The following is a 16,304-nucleotide window of genomic DNA, read 5'->3' on the forward strand; positions in this document are numbered from 1 at the left end:
AAAATTGCTAAATTTAAGCATATTGAACTATGAAGACCCCCGAAGGATTCTTAGTGCATTAGGGGTTCCTTGAAATAAAATATTAAAATACTGCAATGTAGATAGTCCTAGGGGAACATTCATGGTTCTCACAATATTTAATGCTGAAATTAATATCAAAGATCGCACGCCATGTTGTTTTCTTCATTAGTAACAAAAAGGAATACGTAATACTTTAGTCTTGTCAACACGTATCATGTGCGTGTATTAATTACAGTGTTTGTTTCCAACGCGTTTAGAAGAATAGGAAGTAGAAAACTGATTGGCATAACGAAACGTGTATAATGTAAATTAAAAGAACATTTGCTATCTCTCATCTGTAGAGGATGAAAACAGAGAAAATAGTCATTTTGAAATCAGTGCTGCGTTTACTTACATTGTGAACTTTTCTGCAAATACACAGTGCGTTTCGGCGGAAGAGATTTGGACTATATATTGGTGTCAGTAACACCACGTGACTTAACGAGAATGATCTTTTGGTGTTTGCTTAAACAAATCCCCATTTCCCCCTTCCGCGTTATTAAAGAGGCAATGCATGTGCCCACTCTGAGACAGCCAGTTAACGCCATGTGATGACATTTGCTATGTCCTTTGCTTCAGAAAGTGTCTGTTGAATGTATTGTCACTAGTGACGAGAGACGAACATGTGATGACAGTTGCTATGTCCTTTGTTTCAGAAAGTGTCTGTTGAATGTATTGTCACTAGTGACGGGAGACGACCATGTGATGACAGTCATTAGACCAGGCGTACAGAGTACGGAAGAGTATGCACCATGATATGGAGGCTTTCAACTACAGATTAAAGGATTAAAAGGTGTTTTTGAATCAATTTCCCCACAGATACACGTCTCGCGTCTCAACTCTGTCTGTGTGAGATTTGTCTTTCTCCGTGTTCTACCACGCCACATGGAGTAAAAGTGCCAAACCCGATCGAACGGAGGCGCTCATTAAACGAGTGACGTCATCAAGATATATCACCGCGAATGTTGTCACCCTTTGGTGTAATATTACACAGTTCATTCACAGTGTACGAAAATAGAAATCATATCAATACAAAAAGCAAACTCTATTTATACTAAAACTCGCAATAGATATGTTTTTTTTGTTTAACGCCGCACTCAGCAATATTCCAGCTATATGACGGCAGTCTGTAAATAATCGAGTCTGGACCAGACAGTCCAGTGATGATAACATGAGCATCGATTCACGCAATATTGGGATACGCCTCTTACGACAAGCATAATCGCCTTTTACGGCAAGCATTGGTTGCTGAAGACCTATTCTACCCCGGATCTTTGCGGGTCGCAATAGTGATTGAGTTCGGTTTTACTCCGCTTTTAGCAATATTCCAGCAATATCACGGCGGGGGACACCAGAAATGGGCTTCACACATTGTACCCATGTCGGGAATCGAACCCGGGCCTTCGGCGTGACGAGGTTACGCCTTAACCACTAGGCTACCCGACCGCCCCTAGGGTCGCAATAGATATGTGTACCTTACTCACACATAGGAGACCCATGAAGATCCGGGGTAGAATAGGTCTTCAGCAACCCATGCTTGCAGAAAGAGGCGACAATGCTTGTCGTAAGAGGCGACAAATGGGATCGGGTGGTCGGGCTCGCTGACAAGATTGATGCATGGCATCGTATTCCGTTTGAGTAGATCGATGCTCCTGATATCAATCACTGGATTGTCTGGTCCAGACTCCATTATTTACAGACCGACGTCATATAGCTGGAATATTATGCGGCGTTAAACAACAAACCAATCAACTAACAGTATATGGAGGGGTAGTTCTTGGAATGTTGTGTCGCTGGTCAAATTAGAAATGTATCATCCTGCTCTATTATTAAATGTATGAAGTCAAAGACTAAAAAATGCATGTGATCAATAATTATTCCTTAAGTTAGCAGTTGTTACTTTTGTTTTTATAGTCAATATATGTCATTGTTCAAATCCAAAGATAGCACCTACAGTAAATATAACTTTATTCGTTTTTGTATTTCGTTGCTTTTGGCTCCGGTCAATGAAAAGTGATATTTGTGCAGTTTATCATAATGCCACCTTTCTTGGAAATGTAAGGTGGTTTCTAGCCATGCTAGAGCTGTTCTGGGGCTAGAGCTGTTCTGGCTACAGAGAAACGGTTAATTTATCTTCGAATGACTGATCAATTGCATACAGGCTAGCACCTTTCTGTCTGGCTGCCATAGACCATGCTTGCTTCAATTCAGACTGACGGGTTATCTATCCGGATATGTTGCTGTTGACCACACTTGCAAGGTGGCAAGTAACACTGCATAGATTTCATCAGAGACCATATACCGGTCATATATATGGTCTCTGATTTCATTAATATTTGGCAAAATTGTATCTTTGGCAATTCCACAATTGTTGAATGTGTCGACCTTGACCTTAGTTTCCAAGGTCATTGGAAACTGTTTTCCCTTTTTGGTAATGAAATGTGTGAAGATAAAATTCACAGGTAATGTTATGCTAGGAAAGCAGTTCGACCTCACATAAACATTGTGACCTTGACATTATTTTCAAGATCACAGGTAGCATTTGACTGATTTGGACTTTGTTGATGACATCATCACTATGGGTTTGCTTCTTCTTCTAATGGTTCCCTGTATCATTGATTACAGATAAAGAAAATATCCTGTTAAAACATTCTCTGAAAATGTAGTTAGTCCAAATCCATTGAAACTGACTTGAGTGTGTAATGTATACTTGCCGATTATTTGTTCCAGTTTAATCTCTCAATGAGATTATGACCACACATTCTGTGTTTCTCTGTGTTGAAAAACATATTAGAATTAATCCTCAAAAATTATTCTGTTCTGTTTGTATTTGGGGGATTATATCAGTGGCAAATACTTGTTCATGTCAAAGAAACAACAGGTCATGCCAGAATCAAAGACAAACATAAACAAGACACCTACTAAAATAACTGGGCCCCTTATTATGAATCAATTATTATCTAAAATATTGAAACACTAGTACACTTATACCATACTGCCCTAATATGTAACAATCAGAAAGAAATACAGGAGGGCTGGTAAAAAAGTTCTTAGCCGGACTAACTTTCAACAATAGGTCATAACAAAGCGAACTAGGCATTATAATACATTGTTTGAGTAGTTCATTGCAAGTGTATTTGGTCTGTTGAGCTAGTTTGTATATTAGTGACAGCCAGTTGGTCCAAACAGACACAGAAATGGAAAAGAATGTGTACCGAGCAGTCATCAAGTTTTTGATTTTAGAGAAAAGTACTCAAGAAATTCATGACCGCATGCCACAAGTGTATGGGGATAATTTCCCTTGCTATTCCAATGTTAAACGTTGGTCAGATATGTTTGTGGCTGGGAGAACACGCCTTGATTTTGACCCTAGATCTGGATGTCCCTCAACTTCCATCAATGAATAATCAATCAAAGAGATAGAAAAACTCTGTATAATGTCAGATAGGCGTATTACCATTGGTGAACTTGATGAAGACACAAGTTTAAGCCATGGATCCTTTGAAACTATTATTCATGGACATTTACTGATGAATAAGACCTGCTCGTTGGGTGGTTAAATTTTGATTTTAAGGAAAAAAGAACTGACGTTGCCAGAGAAAATTTAGAGAAAACTGAGGAGGATTTCGTCAAATTCAAAAAGAAATTAGTAATGGGTGATGAAATATGGGTCTACCAGTATGATCCCAAGTCAAAACATCAATCCATGGAATGGCACCATTCCACTTGTCCGGCACCAAGTCTTCGAGATCAGTGAAGAAAGTTATGGCCACTGTATTCTGGGATGCAAAGGGTGTGATCCTTGTTGATTATTTGGAAAGTCCAAAGACGTTTACCGGTGGCTGCTATGCTGACCTGCTTCATCGCCTGAGAGATTCCATCAAAGAAAAGCGGCGAGGAATGCTGACTGCTGGAGTTCTATTCATCATGACAATGTCTCTTCTCATACCTCTTGACTTGCAAAGGCTGCTGTGCGATAAATTGGGTTCAAAGAGCTTCCTCACCCTCCATTCATGCCAGACCTGGCACCAAGTTATTGCCACCTGTTTCCTAACCTAAAAGAATGCCTTCGTGAAAAGCACTATGACGACAACGAAGACCTAAAAGCTGCCGTGAATGGGTTTTTCAGGGTGGCTTCAGTAAACTTCTTCCTGACTGGAATTGAAAAGCTTCACTTTCGATATGTTGAAAAATAAAATTAAAAACACTTTCACAGTTGCTGGTTTTGTTTGTTAGGCTTAGAACTTTTTGACCAGGCCCTGTACTTTGACAGTAGTTAAATTAATATATTCAAAACAAGACAGAAAAATTCAAACCAATTTAATGCCACACAATTAAGACAAAAGCCACATTAGCAAGTGTTCAGAATGCTTGCACTGCAACATTCCACTGCCATTAGAACTGTCAACTATCTGTGACAAAGACATGTTTAGGAAATAATCTATGTTTATGTTTTCATAAATGTTGATAATTGTGATAAGATTAAAAAATAAACGGATTTCACACAAAAAACAATAAGGAATTCCACACATTTAGCACTTGAATAACTAGCACCATATATAAGCTACTACACACTGGGTGTAGACATGACATTCACATAATGTCTAGGAATGGTACATTTTGACGGATTTCATTCAAGCGTAGTCTAGCCCTGCCTTGTTTGCTTTTTAAAATTACATGATGTAAAGCTTTGAACAACAAGCTTTGAGGCAAAACGTACAAGTGTTTCAATCAATCCCTGTATCAATGTATCACAATGTGAGCAGTCAAATACATCATGATAGTCAAAATGTCCACTTTAAGTATTACCAAGTGGTCACTGCTAAAACATCTTAAGTAAGCAATATTTTAATCAAATATTACAAAAAGTCCATGAAAAGATTCTATCACTTGCAGATCATCTAAGATGTGAAAGATCAAAGTGTGAAAAATGTGAACCAATTAAGCCTAAATCATAGTTGTCTGTATAATGAAGGAAGAAACTGAAGTTGGTAAGGGATGCCTATCTGCACAATGAATGACATCTTCCTGAGGCAAGGGAGTTTACTGACTAAAAGTCCAGTTTCCACCCTTGCTGAACTTGGCTGGAATTCTGGAGTTACATTTTGGCTGGACTAACGAGTCTTTGCATAGTCCAATCAAAATGGCATAATGAATTACATGGATTTCAACTTGCAGATTTTTGTAGACTGCAGGATTTGCAAAGCATGTATACCGCCCACTGGGCGTCGTCAGATATTCTGCAATTTCTTTCATGTTTTTAATCAAGGTGCTCAAGTGATCTGATTCACTTTGCGGGGTATGGCCCATTTAATTACAATACAGATCTTGATTATCGTCGCCATTTTGTTTGAAGCAAATGCAAGTGACATGGGGGATAGTTAATAGGAAGGACATAGAAGGGACATAACTCGTAATAGCCACTGGTGGCGCTACGATCAAGCCCAGGAATTCCAGCCTAGTTGGGCAAGGGTGGAATTTCTACTTTTATAGTCAGTTAACTCCCTTGCCTTGGGAAGAAGAACGATTGATGGCACAGTAGATAGGTGGGGCATCCATGCCCTCTGCTTATAAGTAGGGAAAATGCCTGAAAAGCTTCTGAAGAGATACGTTGTTGTTTTCAAAACCTAATCAGGACATACACCTGTTATTTTGAAACTGAGCTTCTGAAGTGAAACATTGCTTTTTTCAACACCAAATCAGGATACGCTCATGTAATGTCCAGCCTTAAAACTATGGAAATATACCACAAAAAATTAACTGCAAGTGATTCTGTGGCTTTGATAGGTTAACCAATCATATATTTTGGCGTTTAGGTTTCCATAAACACAAAAAAAGTTGAAGTCAATTAATTATTACTTTCTTAGGCATGATATAGTACTTGTAAAATGATACAAAACACTGACACATGCCAGAGCTCCTTGATACTCAGTAAATATACACAATAGAATCATCACCAACATATTAACATATTTCAAGCTGAATATGGGTTCTTGATTATGTGGTCTTGGTAATAAGTGTTGCTTCATGTTGATTTCATGTTCTGATCAAATTATTTGGACTGAGGATTTCTATCCAGTAGCCATCCGGGTCTTTAATAAAAGCAAGTCCTTTCATTTTACCTGAAAACAAAATGCATATATTGAATCACAGCATTTTAAGTTTATGAAGAGGATACATAGATGAAATTATGAAGTTTTAATATCACACACATCCTACATCAATATTGAATAGAGTACCTTTGCAACAAGCAACAGGACATTATCTGCATAGCAGAGAAATATTTAACCACTTGTTATATTCAAACATTGAATAAATAATATTCCGTTAGGAGTCTGTTGATGGGTGGACAAGTCCTGCTTTTACTGATCAGATAACACGAGTGAGCCTTTGCACCACTTTTTGAACAATTTTTAAAGTAAGAATATATACAGAGGATGATACCAAGAATGAGCGTCACGCCATGTGTCACTCTGAAGACTAAAAACAGTATCTACAGTGTGACTAGAAAGCACTTTTTAGCCATGAGACTACTATCATCCACCAAAACATATTTCTCAATCAACAATGATGCCTCAAGTTAAAGCTGCCATGTAATACCAATACAGCATGATCAGACAATGTTGTGTACCTCCATCAGGTGTCTTGATGAATGGGACGCCTTGCTGTTCAAATCTCTCACAGGCCTTGTAGACATCTGGCACCGATATCCCGATATGACCTGGAAACACACATGATTTCTGAACCATTGTTTTTCATAAGTGAAGCTGCCTGTAAATATTCAATCTTATTATTCCTCAAAGTGAGATTGACCAATCAGAGAGCAGAACTACAAACCCCATATGAGCCTGTATACCGTAAGTAAAAATCCAAGATGGTTGTTACTGACCCAATATGAGACCGTCAGTAGCAGCCATTTTGGATTTTGCAACATCCGCCTCACATGAAAATTCAGAAACAGAAATTTATTATTCGACACTGTTTTGTGTTTTAATATCATTAATTGTGATGCGCAAAGACATAAATGTTTAATGAAACCACGTTCGTGACTTTTTTTAATAAAAAGTATAGAGAGAAAAAGCTTACAACAGAGGTCACTGAGTTACAAATAGCAACATCATTAACATAGTCAAGGATGACATCACAAACAAGAAACGTGACGCCAATGACGTCACATAGCAATAGAATAGATTGCTGAGCTGCCCAAGCTGAGCTAGAGGAAAGCGGACTGCTATCACGTTACAGTTGCCTCGTCTAATATTTTTCTGCTGACCTAATATGACACCGTAAACACTAAAGACACCATAACTAATAATGTCTTGTTCAGGAAACAGGTGATTGTCAGCCTGAGCAAACATCCATTTTATGACCTTGTAACTACATTGAACTACAAGTATGGGTACAACATTGTATGACAAGCACCTACAAGGAACCTATTTTGCTTCAGAAACCCCATATTCCAGATCTTACAATAAACTGATGGAGAAATTCAACAGTGTCTGTCCTGATGATGCCAAGGTAATGTATCTCATTGGTTGACAATGCGTCTGAATAGTTTGAATTTAGAAGTAGAAAATTAGCAACATATTACCTTAAAGTAACAAATGACCTAAAGAGAACCACTCTTTCAAAATAGGCACTGATATTATTAAACCAACACTGGCACTGTCATATAGTGTGTGACCGCCTCCGTGGTCTGTTGGTAAAGCATCTGCCCGGCCGCGTCATAGCAAAGGACGTTAAAAGATGGTACTTGTTGTTACCCTGTCTGGCGCTCGGCATTAAAGGGCTAAAACAAGGACTGGTTGGCTCGGAGTCAGTATACTGTGTCTGAGTACGGTATTCATGTTAAAACTGCAGCATGGTATCTCAGTGGCTAGCACTAGTAACTCGGCATCGGTCTGGACTAGTACAAGCACCTATCCACACAAACGTGCATGCACGTCGCTATGTAAGTGCAATTATCTTGGACGTGACGTTAAACCCCATTTCACCTCACCTCACACTGTACCTATCATAAGTGAATGCTTTAGCCACTAAGCTACCAACACACACGGAGTAGACAAAACATGGCATACCAAACCCTCTTGGATCTGTGTTCCCATTGTGGTAGCTCATGTCTTCATTCTCTGTACCCCAGTTACTGGAGAAGAAGAAAATGGTCACGTAAAAGTTAGTATTTACAACACAAGAATGGTTAAATCAAGCCAAATGTGTCTTTCGACCCACGTACAGCAGGTCCCAACTCAGTTACGCATACAGATCTAATTCCAAAGTGAGAGATGTGTTTCCTCAGACCACAGGGCAATCCATGCCGCCCTATGATTACTAGTAACTGCAGCAAGAATACAATATCCTGTTTTTTGTTCGTCAAAGGCTAATTCAAATGAAAGGGTTATTAGGACTGCTGACAGCTGGACATTTGCTGACACACTGACTAAGGCTGTTGGGGTTATTGTCGGCACAAGTACGAGTGACTGCTACAGACAAATGTACCCCAGGTACCTATCTGTATGCACAAATGCAGGTCTCAGATGTTTACCACTTTGGTGAAACCCATGAGCACGGGTATGGTGCTGACAAACCTAGAAACATAATCGGGGCGAACCGGGATTCGAACCCACAATCATAGGTTTCTGGCATGCCCAAGGGACGCAACTCTGCACAGCAAATCGCGGCGCCTTAGACGACTGGGCCAACCGTGCCCCCTGAGTTTACATGACAGCTGGTTTTGTGCCATATATATTTTGTCATGCTAGGGTACATTTCTGTAGTACCTGTGCAGACAACGACCTAAACAGCCTAACCAAGTGTGAATAGCTGATGATGACTGTGATGGCATACATCATGCCTGCAGGTGTGTCCAGGGTACAGCGATACACTAAATCTGATATGCTAAGATCAGACATTGAGCAGGTAAATCGTTGACTGATCACAAATTGAGTCAGGTCACCTGTACTATCCACATTCAGCAGCAACTGTCGCCACCAAATCTTCATTTTCGTCATCTACTACAACAGGAAGTTGTACACTGCCAACCCAATCCACCACAAAGGGTTTCATTGTCACAGAACACAATTCACTAATTCTTATTCACTAAACTTGATAATTGTAACCCACTGTGTTAGTTCCAGGGTAGCCTTCTGCCTGAAACAGTAGATACTTTTCTCAGTCTCGTCAGTGGGGATGTTCTCGGGCAGGTCGTACCCAATGAAGTACACAGTGAACTTCATAGCAGGCATGTCCAACCGTTTCAACAACCTGTAACAGTCAAGTCCCGGTGAATCTGATGTGATACAAGTCTCTTACTTCCAAAAAGATATGGACTGTTGACAAAACTGACACGAAGGTTCAGTTCAATATCTCAATCCCTAGATTTGCTGGATAAAAATGGCATCAAGTCGTTTTCATAATTTTATCTACTTTTTATAGGACATTCTTATAGCATTTCCAAAGTTTGAGAGAAAATATAACATTGGACATATGGGATGACAATCAGTCAATCAGTTTATTATAGAAATAATATGACACATGATAACTGACTGTTAATGTAATGATCCCTTGATGTTTGTTACATCCAGGGCCGGCTGCAGATAGAGTGAGTGAGTGAGTTGGGTTTAACACCACTTTTAACAGTATTCCAGTTATATCGCGGCGTGTCAGCTTAATGTGAGAGGAAAGCCCGAAGTGATGCAGGTCTCAGACGTTTCCCACTTCGGTGAAACCCACGAGTACAAACCTAGAAAACATAATCGGGGCGATTTGGGATTCGAACCCACAATCATAAGTTTCTGGCTTGCCCAAGGGACGCAACTCTGCACAGCGAGTCGCGGCGCCTTAGACGACACGGCCACCCGTGCCCCCTGGCTGCAGATAGAGACCTGTGAAGAACCAGGTTAGACGTCTTCAGCAACCCATGCTTGTCATAAGAGGTGGTAAAGCTTGATTGATGAATGTCATCGAAATACCAATTGTGTGGATCGATGCTCTTGATATCAATCCCTGGATTGTCTGGTCCAGATGCCATTATTTACAAACTGCCATCATATATAGCTGGAATATTGCTGAGTGCGGCCTTTAACAACAAACAAAACAAAGGCAGATAGAGATGTGAACATCTTACCTCATTCCAAGAACTCTTGTGTAAAAATCCAAAGACACTTTGGGGTCCTTGACTCTCAACATAGTTTGTTGAAAGATAAAATCCTGAAATGCACACATAGAAAAGACTTGAAGAGAGACATATTGGCAAGACTGATTTCAGACATTCAAACACCAAGTCTGTTAACTCAATCTTACTCAGTCTGGCACGAGCAGTCAACATTGATCCTAATTACACACAATGTCTCAGTTTCACACACCATACAAATAACAACAGACTGTGGGACAGCGACTCTTATGATGCTTTGTTTATTTGTTTGTTTGTTCTTTAACACTGCACACAGCAATATTACAGCTATATGACAGTGGTCTGTAAATAATCTAATCTAGACCAGACAATCCAGTGATTGACGTCATGAGCATCGATCCACACAACTGGGATACGATGACATGCATGAACCAAGTCAGCAAGCCTGACCACCCGATTCCGTTAGTCACCTATTACGACAAGCATAGTCGCCTTTTATGGCAAGCATGGGTTGCTGAAGACCTATTCTACCCCGGATCTTCACTGGTCCTCTTATGATGCATCTAGGTCAGCAAGTGAGTGTCAACAGTACAACATAGAAAAAATACAAAAGGTAACACATTCCAAAAGCATTAAGTCATGACATGACCACTTGTTGTAAAGTAAGGACAGCTGGAAATACAAATGGTTCATGATTTATGCTCAGGACATTAACTATTCATTGATTGGTCCTCGTTTTTGAGGAAAATTGTCCAACATTCCCTATAGCTAGATGCACCAGCTCATGGGCAAATTCATATCAGTGCAAAATTTGACCAACAAAATACTGAATGGTCTTTGAAATTTGCACCAGAAACAAGCAAACTCGCGACCTTCAGATTGTAAGCCCAACAGCTAACCGACTGAGATACATCCACACTGTGAAAGGAAGTGCAAATTAAGCAAGTCATGCCTACAATGCTACGGAACTGAATGAAAGTGATCGAATAGGTCATGGACACTTATAAAGGTAGCAGGTAGGCATGGTGTCTCATGACTTTAGTTTACGGACATTTACGGGTGACCCCGATGCCATTTGGCACACTCGTCCTGTTCCTTAATCTATAAGATACCGAGTGGTGAGGAATGAGCCGATATGGTGCGAACTGAAAAAGGATCAAGGCGTCAGATGTCAAACCCGCGGGTATGCATGAATGACATGGGAGGCATGAGCATGGCTAGTGACGACGCAAGGGTGAGTTTGCTTTTGAATCAGTACTGAGTAAATGTAGTGAGTGAAAGTGGCTTGTGTGAATGTTCCAGGACAGTTTCAAGTAGCCCAAATATTCAACACTACACCATTTCATCCTTTTTACTCAACATTTTTGTGTGAAAAATATTAGGAGCCGCTATAGAATCTATAACAGCCACTAAACAGATACCTAACTCTAATGATTATAATTAGGGGTGATTGAACGTAAAGGGGATCCAAGGGCTAAGGACAGAGTTTGAGAAATTTAATAGCAACAAAATGGGTACCTAACCCTAATGATCGTAAAGGGGTGATTGATCATAAAGGGGATCCAAGGGCTAAGGATAGAGTTCGGGGTAACCTACCGTAACACCGGGGACATTTGGATGTGTTCAGCGCCAATATAATATACCTAATTAACTGCATTCTTATGCATAATAATGAAAATTAATGAACGGAAAAAATAATATATGTATATTAGTTCCCATTAATAATCATTTTAGCCACTTGAATTACAAAAATAACATGAAATAAAATATATATTGAAAATAAAAGTGCTTTCATAAACTAGCGCTTGCCGCAGGCTATATTTAATAAACAAATATTCAAAACTCTCAACATCGCAGGGCGTTTTCAATGACATTGCGTATAGAGGTGATAGATCACTAGGAGGAGCAGGGCATTGTTTCGTTGGCGTGACCAGAAACATAATACTACATTTAGAATACAGTACCACAAACTTTTCAAACACGTGATCATACCCTATGACGTAATTTGTAGTATTTTGTTGCCAGTCACACCGGCGAAACAATGCCATGTGACGTCAGGGGTCATCGAGTGTGCATAAGCTCCTCTCAGTGATCTATCATCTCTACACGAAATGTCACTGAATACGCCAAGCGCTGTGGAGAGTTTTGAATATTTGTTTACTGAATATAGCCTGCGGCGGCACATTTTATAGCAAGCGCTAGTTTACGAAAGCACTTTTATTTTTTATATATTTTTTATTTCGTTTTTCTCGTAATTCAAGTGGCTAAAAGGGTTATAAATAGGAACTAATATACATATATTATTTTTTCGGTGCATTAATTTTCATTATTATGCACAAGTATGTAGTTTGTTAGGGATATTTAGTGGTGCTGAACACATCCAAATGTCGCCATTGTTAGGGTAGGTTACCCCGAACTCTGTCCTTAACCCTTGGATCCCCTTTACGATCATTAGGGTTAGGAACCCGTTTAGTGGCTATTAGATTACCCTAAGTCTATCCTAAACCCTTGGATCCCCTTTACGATCAATCACCCCTTTACGATCATTAGGGTTAGGGGCTAGGTACTCGTTTAGTGGCTATTGTAGATTATATAGCGGCTCCTTATATTCTTCCAGGAAAAAACGTTGAGTAAAAAGGATGAAATGGTTTTGTGTCGAATATTTTGGCTACTGGAAACTGTCCTGGAACATTCACACAAGCCACTTTCACCGGCTACATTTTTCATTACTGATTCAAAAGCGAACTCACCGTTGTGTCGTCACTATTCATGCTTATTCCTCCATCGTTCCTTACTATTATCCACATCATCCTTACAGTGTTCCCTACCACACTTTTCTGTCACAAAAATCACCCGACGAATTGTTAAATACCATATCATTCATGCCCACTTGCGAGTTCGACGTCTGACGTCTGACGCCTGGAGCCGTTTTCAGTTCGCGGCATATCGGCTCATTCCTCACCACCCGGTATCTTGTAGATTACGGAATGGGACGAGTGTGCCAAATGCCATCGGGATCATTCGTAAGTGTCAGTAGACTAAAGTCACGAGACACCATGCCTACCCGTAACCTTCGTAAGTGTCTGTCACCTATTCGACCCTTTTCATTCAGTTCTGCAACGTCATAGGCATGACTAGGTAAATTTGCACTAAGTTTAACAGTGTGGACGTAGCTCAGTCGGTTAGCTGTCAGGCCTACGGCAGAGATCGTCCTCACGAGAAGTTGTGGTACTGTATTCTAAAGGTGCTCCAAATTATGTCATAGGGTATTGTTATGTGTTTGAAAAGTTTGTGGTACTGTATTCTAAAGGTAGGCCACCCTATCCCCATTTAACCTACATTCAATTTGTTGTCAAAGAAACTGGAAAAATAAAATGTAAAAAATCCTATAGAGCAAAATTTTGGGATATAATTATTGTTATATGATTAAAAACATATTCGACCTAGCATGTCTATAGCTGTTGGGTGTCAAAAACAAAACCGTTGCTACAGGTTGTGTTTTCACTATAACCATCAGAAGAAATAAGAGGTGGGCTGTATTAAACCTATACTAAACTGTTAATGATTGTTTAATCAAATACATTACTTTGGACTGAACTACACGATTAATTTGTTGTGGCCTGAAATGCAATCTGGGGAGGGTACTTGGGAGTTATGTCCCCTTATGATGAAATCATAATCCTCATCACACATTCCTCGCCCAATTCCTTTGACCATTTCTTTGATATGTCATGTGGACCTAATATGTTATTTCAGTGCTAAGGCGTTACTTTAGTTGATGGATCGGGTTCCTTGATAGCAGCAGCCATGTCTTCTTGTGATAACGCCATAATCGCAACCTCACAGTCTTCAAACAGGTACTATGTTCGGCTAAACTCGGGAAATGGCGGAAATTGCCGAGCCGTATCGACTTTTGGTAAATGAAAATTGTTTGCGTCAGCTGTCAGTTGTTATTAAACTATTATTTTAAAAGTTGTCAATGTATTGTCAAATCCACACCCCTTTACATGTTTGATTGCAGATATAACAAATGTTCTCCATATTACCAAACCAAATTCTTTTCTGTTGTTGCGACATTCACGCTTCCGTTACGGAAACAGCAATGGCGGGCTTTCCAAAGAGTTTTGTTTACCATGATTCCCTTTGAGATTTTACTTGGACAGTATTGATGTGAGTATCTAAATAACATTTTCTTACAAAACTTTAAGTATTATAATGTTCAATTATATTAATTTAGTTATCGATCATCTTGTGCAAGAGGGATAATTTACCGTTACATGGAGTAACTACAATCAACAGTTTCACAAACTTTGAAATCGGAAATATGTAGATCTAATGTTATTAACAAACCAAAGGAATAGATTCTTAGTTCTAACACAAAATTCCACAGTTAAAATGTTATTTTTATCATTGTAGATCTTTGTTTGTGTACAATCACTAATATATACAATGATTTGTCTTCAAAATCAGTTTTGGTCATGAATTTTGGTTATTATTTTTCGTTCTCAATGAATAATAACTTGATTTAAATGTACTCACCATGTTCACATAATATTCATTTGAAATACAGCATATTTATGTTTACTTTATGGGTGAGATGTCTGTACACCGACCAGATTCAGGTTCCTATCGATCTATCCCATTTTATACTTGATAGGCCTATATGAGTGTAAATATCGTAAATGCATGTATTGTGATCATGCACTCATGATTAGTGGAGAAATCATTCATACATAATTACAAATGACCTATCTTGAGTCATTCTTGACAGTACACTACATGGAAGTCTATGCATGTCATGTTAAATTGTTAACAGGATTAGTGTAACATATATATTTAACAAGTTTAAGGAAGCAAACACTGAAACAGGATTGGTACAATAATTTGACAATCATTTTCATGACGGTATCCTGATAACTGTTTTCAATACAATCATGTTCCCTTACAGATGAGTTCCAGACTTAATCCAACAGAGTGTCAATCTGCCTTTGAAGAATTGTACAAGAGTTCCCCAGCTCCTATCGTAAGTATTCATGTGATTCAGCTGACTTAAGATGGAACTTTCAGCACAGAAACTGCTATAATGGTTATGTTGTTGGTACTGGGGCCCACATGCAGAGAACAATCTGAGCGCTACAATTATTGTAAACCATTAACATTGTGATCTTCATGATATCAGACTTCAGCAACAACCACTATCCACTTGTACAAAGATCTTTGTTAGTTACAATCAAATTAACAATTGAAACAGACCAAACTTAAGGATGTTAAGTAGCTATGATCATTGTAATCCCAGAATATACTTGACAACATGGCATTCAAGAGAGGGTCTCTTTGAAATAAATAATCTGCTTTAGTTCAAACATTGACGTTTATTTTTGTTAAACTGTACAATTCAATTCAAACTTTTGAAAACATGATGAATGTGTCACAGATGCCATCATCCTAGTAGTTTTTTCTTTCAATTGATTGGACCTTTTTTGTAAATTACGCAATTGAAATGGGGGCAGATTGGCAAAGACTACATGACCAGTACCAATTTCTTACGCTGATATGGCTTGCAACGACCCTTTAAAATAATTATTGAAGGTCCTCTGGACCCCGACTTTTGTAGTGAGTGAGTGAGTATGTTTTTACGCCACTGTTAGCAATATCACGGCAGGGGACACCAGAAATGGGCTTCACACATTGTACCCATGTGGGGAATCGAACCCGGGTCTTCGGCGTGACGAGCAAAACGCTTTAACAACTAGGCTACCCCACCGCCCCCCCCCCCCCGACTTTTGTAAATCAATGTTAAACCCTGATTAGGCATGTTAGGCATTAATACATTTAATACCGTATTTTACGTAATAAGCGCCCACGGCGATATTTGCTAATATATTGGCTAGTGAACAATCCCAATTAGCACCCCTAATCTATTGATCAATGTACTCTTATTTCTTTGTGTATAATACGCACTCGTGTGTTATATGCACCCTTAATTATGGGCAATTAATTTCTGGAAAATATATTTGTCGTATATGATACGCACATACTTTTCTTTTGTATCATTTCAGGCTGTCAGCATAAACCACGAAATTTACGATCTTTCAGCTGCTTTTTTTCACAAAAA

The 16,304-nt window shown here is 39.1% G+C and overlaps 2 protein-coding genes across 2 annotated transcripts in view; one reads left to right on the forward strand and one right to left on the reverse strand.

The window, feature by feature from the left end:
- Nucleotides 1–5,895: 5,895 nt before the first annotated feature.
- On the reverse strand, nucleotides 5,896–14,111 carry LOC124134818 (lactoylglutathione lyase-like). Its single transcript, XM_046499864.2, has 6 exons — nucleotides 13,960–14,111; nucleotides 10,184–10,266; nucleotides 9,181–9,321; nucleotides 8,139–8,203; nucleotides 6,692–6,781; nucleotides 5,896–6,182 (listed from the first exon to the last, which is right to left on the reverse strand). Exons 1-6 carry the CDS (start codon nucleotides 14,017–14,019, stop codon nucleotides 6,097–6,099), a joined length of 525 nt encoding a protein of 174 aa, XP_046355820.2. The 5' UTR covers nucleotides 14,020–14,111; the 3' UTR covers nucleotides 5,896–6,096.
- Nucleotides 14,112–14,228: 117 nt separating this feature from the next.
- The window catches only part of LOC124134817 (mis18-binding protein 1-like), a 31,499-nt gene continuing 29,423 nt past the window's right edge, over nucleotides 14,229–16,304 (forward strand). The window contains exons 1-2 of the mRNA XM_046499862.2: nucleotides 14,229–14,359; nucleotides 15,138–15,212. Of these exons, the coding sequence (XP_046355818.2) occupies nucleotides 15,138–15,212 (75 nt within the window). The 5' untranslated portion in view covers nucleotides 14,229–14,359. The remainder of the gene's footprint in view (nucleotides 14,360–15,137; nucleotides 15,213–16,304) is intronic.

Source organism: Haliotis rufescens, unplaced genomic scaffold (genome assembly GCF_023055435.1).
Source record: "Haliotis rufescens isolate VD_foot unplaced genomic scaffold, xgHalRufe1.0.p SCAF_3, whole genome shotgun sequence".
Taxonomy (NCBI): domain Eukaryota; kingdom Metazoa; phylum Mollusca; class Gastropoda; order Lepetellida; family Haliotidae; genus Haliotis; species Haliotis rufescens.